Source organism: Gastrolobium bilobum, unplaced genomic scaffold (assembly GCF_033153095.1).
Source record: "Gastrolobium bilobum isolate Gb01-03AN ecotype WA unplaced genomic scaffold, APGP_CSIRO_Gbil_v1 utg24964, whole genome shotgun sequence".
Taxonomy (NCBI): Eukaryota; Viridiplantae; Streptophyta; class Magnoliopsida; order Fabales; family Fabaceae; genus Gastrolobium; species Gastrolobium bilobum.
The window spans coordinates 70,492-80,019 of NW_026900011.1; the positions used below are offsets into that span (position 1 = coordinate 70,492).

The following is a 9,528-nucleotide window of genomic DNA, read 5'->3' on the forward strand; positions in this document are numbered from 1 at the left end:
GAGAGATGTGATCCTAGCAAAAGAATTACACTCCAATCCGCGATAAAAATGAAGACGGACTTGGAGAGATTTGATCCTAGCAAAAGGATCACACTTCGATCTGAGATAATGATGAAGATGGAATTGGAAATATGTGATTCTAGCAAAAGGATCACACCCGAATCCGAGAAGACGAATTTGGAGAGATCGTGATCTTGGAAAAAGATCACACCCCAATTCGAGATAAAAGAAGAATCGAGGCGGCATATGATGTCGGGCTAATATTCAAGAATTTGGCAACAAAGTGGTGGAAGTCGCAGTAAGAAAAGTCGTGCTCCTTAAAGTACAATACACCTTTGCAAAAGGTCAAATACATGCTAATAGAGATCTCGGTATGAAAAATGAGCCAATCTGAAACCACGACACTTAAAGACAGGGAGTGCAAAGTTGGGTTAATTATTAAGGAGGCACGAAACGTCGTCCTAAAACTTATAAAAGAATGACAATAAGCCTAGTCAAAACTAAAGAGCCTCGGCAAGAGAAGCCGAGCTCAAAGTCAAAAAGAGGCAAATAGTGCCTCACCACCTTTAACTTTCAATGTCAACATTAGAAGGGAATTATGTGAGCATAAAATAGTCCTTTTCTTTTTGGTAAATAAAATTCAATTTTGTAAATTATAAAATTGAATTCAACGAGTGGACGTTGTTTTCATATTATCCCCAAAAAAAAATTCTTGAAAAATAACTGAGCTTCGAATCGCAATCACAAAATAAAGCTAAAACCATGTTGTTTAGAAGGGAAAAATGTTCATCATTTTAAATGACGCAACTTATATCCTTTCACTCTCACAAAGAGATGGAACCCACACCTTTATTTTTTTTGTCAACTCTCTCTCATCCGTTATCTATCTATTTCTCTCTCTTAAAATGACACAACTTTACATCCTTTAAAATGATACACACTTTTCCCTTTCTAGAATGTAAGAACACACCACAAAATTTTATTAATATCTTCCACTTCAAAGTACAAAGAGAATGAAAAGTGAAACCACATTCAAGAAACAAAACAAATTACCAGAATAAAAGCTACATAACATTTCTTAGACCAATAATGTCACAATAATATGTCAAGGTTTAGAACCAAAAGAGTATAGTATTGGTTCAAGATGAAGTGGTATTTTCTTGGAGACAGTGAGTCCATTCACCTCACTCATGTCTAAGTCCTGCATCAATACACCAGTTTTAGGTAGCTTCCAATCGAACCAATATAGAAGATTAGCAAGTATATTCTCTGTAGAAGCAAGCCCAAACGAAATTCCAGGACATCCCCTTCTCCCAATTCCAAATGGGATTAATTGAAAATCTTGTCCTTTAACATCAACTTGGTTACCTTCAAATCTCTTGGGAAGAAACTCTTCAGGATTGTCCCATAATTCAGGGTCTCTCTGTATTGCCCATGCATTCATAAATACCCTTGTTTTGGGGGGAATATCATACCCTTTTAGTTTCACACTTGATATTGTCTCTCGAGGAATCAAAAGGGGAACGGGTGGATGTAATCTCAAAGTTTCCTTGATTACACATTTCAAGTAGTTCATTTGATTCACATCATTTTCATCCACTTTTGATTTTTTCCCCACAACTCTTCTTACCTCTTGTTGGACTTTCTTCATGGTATTTGGATTCTTAACGAGCTCAGCAAAAGCCCATTCCAGATTGGTTGAAGTAGTGTCACTTCCAGCAACGTACATGTCCTGAAATTATAGAAAAGTTAGCTATTCACACACCATATTTTTCATGGACCATTTTTATAATGGTGGCACTCAACATGCAAACAACTTGTGATCACCATGTACAATTGCGGCGGCATGTTAGTAGATATGCTATTGAAAAATAGAAGGTGATAGATAGATAGATAGATAGATAGATAGATAGATAGTGAAAAACCATTAGGATTGCTTTGAGGTTATCTTGTGTAAGCTCAAAGTCAAGCTTCCCACCCTCTTGAAGTTGAAGAAGGATCCCTGCAAAGTCTTTAATATCGTTTTTGTCATCGTTTTTGTTGCTTCTCTTGTGTTGTGCAATTACCTCATCAAAGAAAGCATCTAATGCAGCAGAAGTGGACTTAATTTCTGAAATTAAGCCCGTAAGAACATCAATCCAACCCAATGAAGGGAAGAAATCGCCAACGCTGAAAGCTGCCAATAATTTCATAGTCTTCCTTGCTAGCACTCCAATGCTTGTAGTACCATCTGGAGTATCATATTTTTGTCCAAGAACACATCTAGATACTATATTGTTTGAGGCTGCAAACAACATCTCCCTTAGATTCACAGAGGATCTTTTACTCGCACATGCATCACGTATAGTATCAACCAACTCTGTAATTTCTTCTTGTCTGATGGAGTGAAAAGATCCCACCCTTTTCTGGCTCAAAAGCTCAAGAACACAGATCTTCTTTTTTTGTCTCCACTCCTCGCCGTAGGGTGCAAAACCAATATCCTCGTATCCATGGAGAAAGATTTTAGCAACTGTAGACTCAGGCCTGTTGGAGAAAGCAACATCATGTGTTTTTGTTATTTCTCTGGCCATATCCGCCGACGAAACCACAAGAGTTTTTGTTTGTCCAAGCTGCAACAACATGAGAGGGCCATACTTTTTAGAGAGTGTTTGCAAGGAGCGGTGTGGGAGTGTGCCTAGTTGATGAAGATTTCCAATAATTGGTAGCTTTGGTGGGGATGGAGGCAGATTGTAATTGTTTTTTCTTTTGAGCTTAAGCATGAACATAATAACACTTATGAAGCACAAAATAGAAAAGAAAAGGATTGATTTTGGCTCAGACGGCAATTGCATTAGAACTGATGATACAAGAGCCATTGTTCCTTTGGGTTGGTATTCTTCACAGCAAGGATATACAAAAGAAAAGAATTTGAACTTCATAAAATTGAGAATTCAAAATGAAAATGAAAATATCAACAATATTATGTCAAGTTTGCCAACGTCAATAACCTCGCATCGTGTGGTGACCTCGCATGCAATTAATAAAAATATCAACAATCTTTTGTCAAGTTTGCCAACGTCAACAGCAATATGTGGAAAATACTTTTGATATTATAAATGTAGATTATTTGTACAGCTTTTAGAAAAAAAATAATATTTTTTATTATCCTTATTTTTATGATTATTTTCTTTCTTATTTTTCTATTTTTAATAAAAAAATAACTATTTCGTTGCATAAAAAGTTTACTCGACCTCGCATGCAATAAACAATCGTAATGTCTCCCGTAAACAATTTTTTTGCACTAACATAGTAAATCTTGCCTCATTTTTTTATTTTTTTGGAAAATGATGGGTCAATCTTTTTTTGGTATCACCTAAAGCTTAACAATTCTTCTACGAAAGGAGAAAAGCAAACTTCATTATTATTATTTATTATTATTATTATTTTGAAAAGCCTTTATTATTATTAATCCTCTTTTGACCCTAGGTACTACGTATGAATTGGTGTCATCTTTATTCTTCACAGCATTAGACTAAGTTTTTTGGTGGAAAAATAAAAGAGAGGGCGGGGGAAGGAATGAAACTGTCCCAAAATCATTTTCACAAGGATCATTTTTCTTTGCTTAAAACATGTTATCCTTGGATTCCATCATTAAAAAAAACTCAGAATTCTTCTTTTTTACGATTTTACTATACAAATAAAATTGTTGATTTTAATGGAATCCTACCATTGCATCAATCGCAATTAGTTTTTGGTTAGGTGCCTTGCCACCTCCCCTTCTCAACGTTGCAATTATTGACCTTTATTTAACCATGATGGGAGAGATTGTTGATGGAAAGTCCATTACCCTCAGTGTTTTAAAATCTCACCTCGTCTTTCGGGTTGACTCGGGTTAACCTTGACCTTTCCCCTCTAAGAGTTGGGGTCACAAATTAGACTCTATATGCATATCGACCCCTTCGACCCTCAAAATTTGGTCAGGTTTTGTAACAGCCCCAAACCCTGTAGCAGGATATTGTCCGCTTTGCCCCGCGCACAAGCACCGTCGAGCTCACGGTTTTACGTTTCGGGTTACCCCAAAAGGCCTCCTACAAGGAAAGGTATCCACACCCTTATATAAGGCATGCTTCGTTCCCCTCTCCAACCGATGTGGGACATTACATCCTCCCCCACTGGGAATACAGCGTCCCCGCTGTACACACCGGTCCAGGGCCAGGCTCTGATACCAAATGTAACAGCCCCAAACCCTGTAGCAGGATATTGTCCGCTTTGCCCCGTGCACAAGCACCGTCGAGCTCACGGTTTTACGTTTCGGGTTACCCCCAAAAGGCCTCCTACAAGGAAAGGTATCCACACCCTTATATAAGGCATGCTTCGTTTCCCTCTCCAACCGATGTGGGACATTACAGGTTTCAGTTACTCTCGGTTCATGTAAGAAGGGTCAAAAGGGCTCACTGCATGTTTTTTTTAACATAAACAATCCATGAAACAACATCATTTTATTAAAAAAATAAAATAAAAGTGCTTCCAAACCTAAATTTAATCGTTCTCTTCTCTTCCAGCGACCTAGATGTCTCAATCTTCACCTCGCTACCGTGAATCTTCTAGAAAAGGTTAGAATTTTACCTATTCAAATAAAATCCTTACGGTTGTGGATGGAAAATAAAAACTCATTATTACTACCTTTAAATTTTCCTTTATTAGGGACCTTCTCAAAAGAGGCGTAGTGACCCCATTAGAATATGAGTTTTGTACTTTGGTATCTTGATATTTAATTAGGTTGTGTAATATTGACTTGTGGTTGTAATTGATGAATTATGTTAAGTATATTTTGAATCTTTGATGATTGGTGGTTTATTTTTTAATATTTAATTTCATATATATATATATATATATATATATATTTATGCTTTTTTTATTTATAAAATCGGGTCAGTGTAGTGACTCTGTGACCCCCGGTTGAACCCGTGATCCCGTGAGCCTTGACCTCGGCCGAATCGATGGCCGAGCCGAGTTTTTAAACACTGGTTCTAAGGGAGACTTACAACATTACTCTTTTTATAAAAAAGATATATCACTTTTTTAATATAAATTTTGAATCAAATATTTTACACCAAGTAATAAAAATTATAAACGCATAAAATTTATAATTTTTATTACTCAATCAGTAACTTTTATCATTCAATTTATAACTTTTATCTCTCAAATTTATAATTTCAAAAAGATAATACGAGATCGATCCCAATCACAATAATTTTTTGGGTTAAAGTAATATCATCCATTATTTAAACATGCAATATAGGACTTATCACGTGTATCAGATAAATTTTGATTTTCTTATAATTAAGAAAAATTCTAAGATTCTGATGGTAATATTGTAATACCCCACACATTGTGTAAGGATGAGTGAAAAGTAGGAATAGACCATAATGGGACCTAGTTGCCTTTTATGAGTTTCCTATTAAATAATACCGAAAATCGTATGATTCCAATATGGGAAAAATTATTCTTATGTATAAGTTTTTTCTTCTACACACTCTTCGATAACTGTGTTACATTTTACTTTTTCTTTTTTTTTTTCTTTTTTCAAGTGGTGGAGCCCACTAGTTTGTCTCTATGACATGAGATAACTATCTCCTTTAACGTGAGATTAATAAAACCTATTAATAAAGTAAAATCAAAAGTTGGATATTTTGTTGAAACAAATCAGATGAGAAAAGCGGTGGCTTCAATGTATGATAAAACAAAATCAATACCTTATAAATCTTATCTTCGACGTTATCAATATCAAGATGAATATACACCACTTATGCTTCTTTTACTCAAAAGTGGTTGTAAAATAATTTTGATTATTTTAGTTCTCCTTAACAGAAGTTAATTTTGTAACTATACTAGCAAAATTTATTATTAAGATAGGGGTGAGTTGCAAATGTAACTGATCAATTAGTAAATAATAAGATTTATTTCAAACGGGATTATGATAACATATAAAATCAATATATTTATCCACTAGGGTTAGCCTAGTGGTGTGGGGTGTGTGTTAGGTTGTGTAGTGTAGCGGTATGTGTTCAATTTCCATGTAATGCAAAAAAATTAAAATCAATATATTTATTTTTGGAGACAGATACGTTTACAAACTTTTATTGAAAATTTTTACAAATTACACTATGTTCTCCCGAGATAACATAATGTAACTAGTGTTCTCTCGAGAATACATAGTGTACTTTGTAACAGTTTGTAAACAAAAAAGTTTGTAAATATAACTTATTCCTTTATTTTTATGACACATTAAAGTTATGATCATTAATTGACATGACATGTCAAATCAAACGCTTCTAAGCACTTTATTGACAATTACCAATTATAATAAAAGATAATTAGAAGTTATTACTTTTGGTCTCAAGTAAATACATCAAAGTTTGTAAATATAACTTGCAGCATTAGACTAAGTTTGTAAATATAACTTGCTCCTTTATTTTTATGACACATCAAAGTTATGATCAAGTTCTTCTTCTTCTTTCTCTTTTACTTTATGTTTTTATGAATATTGGATTTTTAGCCATGATTATGTTTGGCTAGTATTCTTTTATTGTAGTGAGGGTCACAAACCCTATGTGAACCCTTGTTACGACAGATTGGTTTATTTCTACGCATTTATATAAAGTTCTTTATCTTTACCTTGTGCAAAATTTATATTCTCTTTATTAGAATTGATCAATCTGATAGTTGAAGATAGTTTGAGGGTTAGAACCCTAGATAGGAATATTGGGGTTTTCATCTTGAAAGGGGGTAGGATAACGGTTCGTATGAATGCTAGGAATATATGTGTATTGAATTGCAGATGTTTGAATTATCGTGTTCATTGCTTAATTCTCATGAGGGGTTGCTAAGGGATTATGATTCCAATTGAGATTAAATGGTTAAATTGCCAAGGGATTGGAATTTAACTAATTAATTTTAGATGATAATTATCTGAGTATTTATATAATTGAATATTTTTAAATCAATCCAAAGTAATAAGTGGGGATCATAAGGTGAGTGCGCTCTGGCTACAATGCTTTTCTCATTTTTATAAATCAAATCATTCTTGTTCTTATTTTTATTCTTCATCACAGAAAAATAACAAAAACAAGTCTTTATTTCAGTTCTCAATTTTACACAAATCGACAATATTTGTCGAAAATCATTTGAACCCTTCCATTCTTAAAAGGAAAATTAATTGATATTCAACCCAATCCCTGTGGAGACGATACTCTACTTACTTTCTATATTACTTGTGCAATCGGTATACTTGTCGGGAAGCATCACTCCCCGACACTTCAACACACATTATAGAAATTCAAAAAAAGTTCAAAGGTTTCGTTGTATTGAGTTTTTAGTTCCAACTATTAGATTCGTTGAATTACGATTACCATTTAATATAAATATTTGGGATATCTTATGTTTCTTTGCAAAGTTTATGAATATTTTAAGTTTAGTTTCATTTTTTTGTTAAATTATTGGATAGTAAATATAATATACACTACATAAATTAAAAATATTATTTAATATCAAAACGTGTCCTAACGTGTCGAAATCTAATATTTTTTGAAATTAATGTGTCGGAGAGTCGGGTCGTATCGTGTCACGTGTCCCGTGTCGGTATCGGTGCTACATAGATCGTAACTAGTTGGATCAATGTCACTAAAAAAGAGACAAATTGAGAGTTAACAAGGTTCTCTCCTACTACGAATGTACCGTACTAGACCTTGTGTATCTGTAGGTAGATCTAAGATTGGGTCGAATGGTGGATCATCAATTTCTTGAGGATCCATATATTACGTGTTTAACAAGTCATTGATATTGTTCTTGCACATGTGATACTAATATTTCTACAATTGAATTTCCAATTATGGTTCCCGTATTTGTTCATCTAGAGGTATATCTTTTCCCTCTTTGAAGAATCAAGGGAACAGAGGACGAAGCTTTTAGAGATTTTAAAAAATCTTGATCTGAGATAAGTCTCATCAAGAATAACTTACTTAAGTGCTTATAATTTGTCATCTAGTCCTCCTCTAAGATAATCACGTGAATGCTCACTTAGATAATCTTATCCTTTGGACTAAATAAGATCTCATCCCTGGTTCTCTTAGGGTAGCCAAAAGATATGCACATTTTCGTACAATATTACATCTTATTTGACCGCTATTGTAGGACGTGTGCCAGAGCACCCTAAATCCAAATATGGTTTGAACTAGCCTTTCACCCTTTCTATAATTCTTTAGGTGTCTCTACAACAGACATAGATGGAATCAAGTTAAGAATGTACATTGTCTTCTCCTAGGCATCTCCCCATAACGCTATTGGCAAGGATGAATAACTGAACATGGACTTCACTAAGTCTAGAAATGTTTGATTTCTGCATACTGCAACATCATTTAACTAACGCGTTCTTAGAGTTGACAATTATGAAAACTATCCCTTCTTAAATCAGGTAAGACCTTAACTTACCAGACAGGTATCCAATACTTCAGTCAAACCAAAGTGTTTTCATTTGAACACCTAGATACTTTTCTGCCTCAGACTTAAAACTCTTAGAATTTTTCAAAAGCTTTAGACTTATCGCGCACTAGGTTCATCTATCCAGAGTAACCATTCACATAATGAAGTACTCATAACCTTTTTTTGGCTGGAACGCTAATTAGTCCACATACATCACTATGTACTAATTCTAGTTGAATAGTTGTGCAAATCCCTTTGACCTTCTGAGCTTACTTGATCATTTTACCTTCCAAATAGGAGTTAGATGTAGTTTTTAGTTCAAAGATTATGGAACTTTCAGTTCCTCTTCTAACTAAATCATGTTTCCTGTTTGAGATAACATGACTCAATCACAAAAGCCAAAAATATGTTTCAATTTGAAACTTTTATTTTTTTGGTGAATGTTCTTGTTTATCATTCTTTCAATACAACATAATAAATTCAATGTGATATATGACTCAAGTAATAAAGACTATTTAATATACCAGAATAAATAAACAGTCATCTAAAACCAAAGTCATAAATTATCAAAAGATAAAATAACGTGCTCTACTATTAATGCACACACAAGTTCCCCATCTTCAAGCTTAAAATTTATTTGTCCAACGGTAATAGGCCCTCTATGCTTGAACCACTGCAAAGAGAAACAAACATAGTCAGTGGTTCTCGAATCATAGATTCATCCACTAAATAAGCCTTTAATTTACCCATACTTGGTTCTTTTTCCATCACCCCTCGGCAATTTTTCTTTCAATGTCCCTTCAGTCTGCACTTGAAGCACTTGCCTTTAGGCTTCTTCATAGTAACTTGTTTGACTACTGATAACCAAGTCATTTTGTTCTTGTTACCACCCATGGGTTTCCCCTTGAATTTAACAAGACTTTTAGAAAAAGCTACACTGACTGCATTTTGTCTAGTAGAGCTACTAGACGTAGCAAACATGTCATTAAGTGTCTGAAGCATCTCTACTCCACTCTTAACCATGTACACTTGCTTATGTAAGTGTTTGGAAATACTAACAAAAACATA

General features: G+C 34.1%; 1 protein-coding gene across 2 annotated transcripts; it reads right to left on the reverse strand.

Moving 5' to 3' along the window:
• Nucleotides 1–972: 972 nt before the first annotated feature.
• Nucleotides 973–2,894, reverse strand: LOC133294851 (cytochrome P450 71A1-like). Of its 2 annotated transcripts, none has more exons than XM_061493607.1 (2): nt 2,067–2,894; nt 973–1,732 (listed from the first exon to the last, which is right to left on the reverse strand). In XM_061493607.1, the coding sequence occupies exons 1-2, from the start codon at nt 2,853–2,855 to the stop codon at nt 1,106–1,108; spliced, it is 1,416 nt and encodes a 471-aa protein (XP_061349591.1). In that variant the 5' UTR covers nt 2,856–2,894; the 3' UTR covers nt 973–1,105. The 2 variants fall into 2 exon arrangements, with proteins under 2 accessions (XP_061349591.1, XP_061349590.1); XM_061493606.1 differs by having other exon boundaries at nt 1,926–2,894.
• Between the last annotated feature and the right edge of the window lie 6,634 nt (nt 2,895–9,528).

Excerpts from the sequence above, each read along its gene's own strand:
- LOC133294851 (XM_061493606.1), bottom strand. The coding sequence starts at position 2,855 with ATGGCTCTTGTATCATCAGTTCTAATGCAATTGCCGTCTGAGCCAAAA. Across the intron at positions 1,733-1,925 it reads ACCTCAAAGCAATCCTAATG|GACATGTACGTTGCTGGAAG; the intron begins GTTTTTCACTAT and ends CTATAATTTCAG.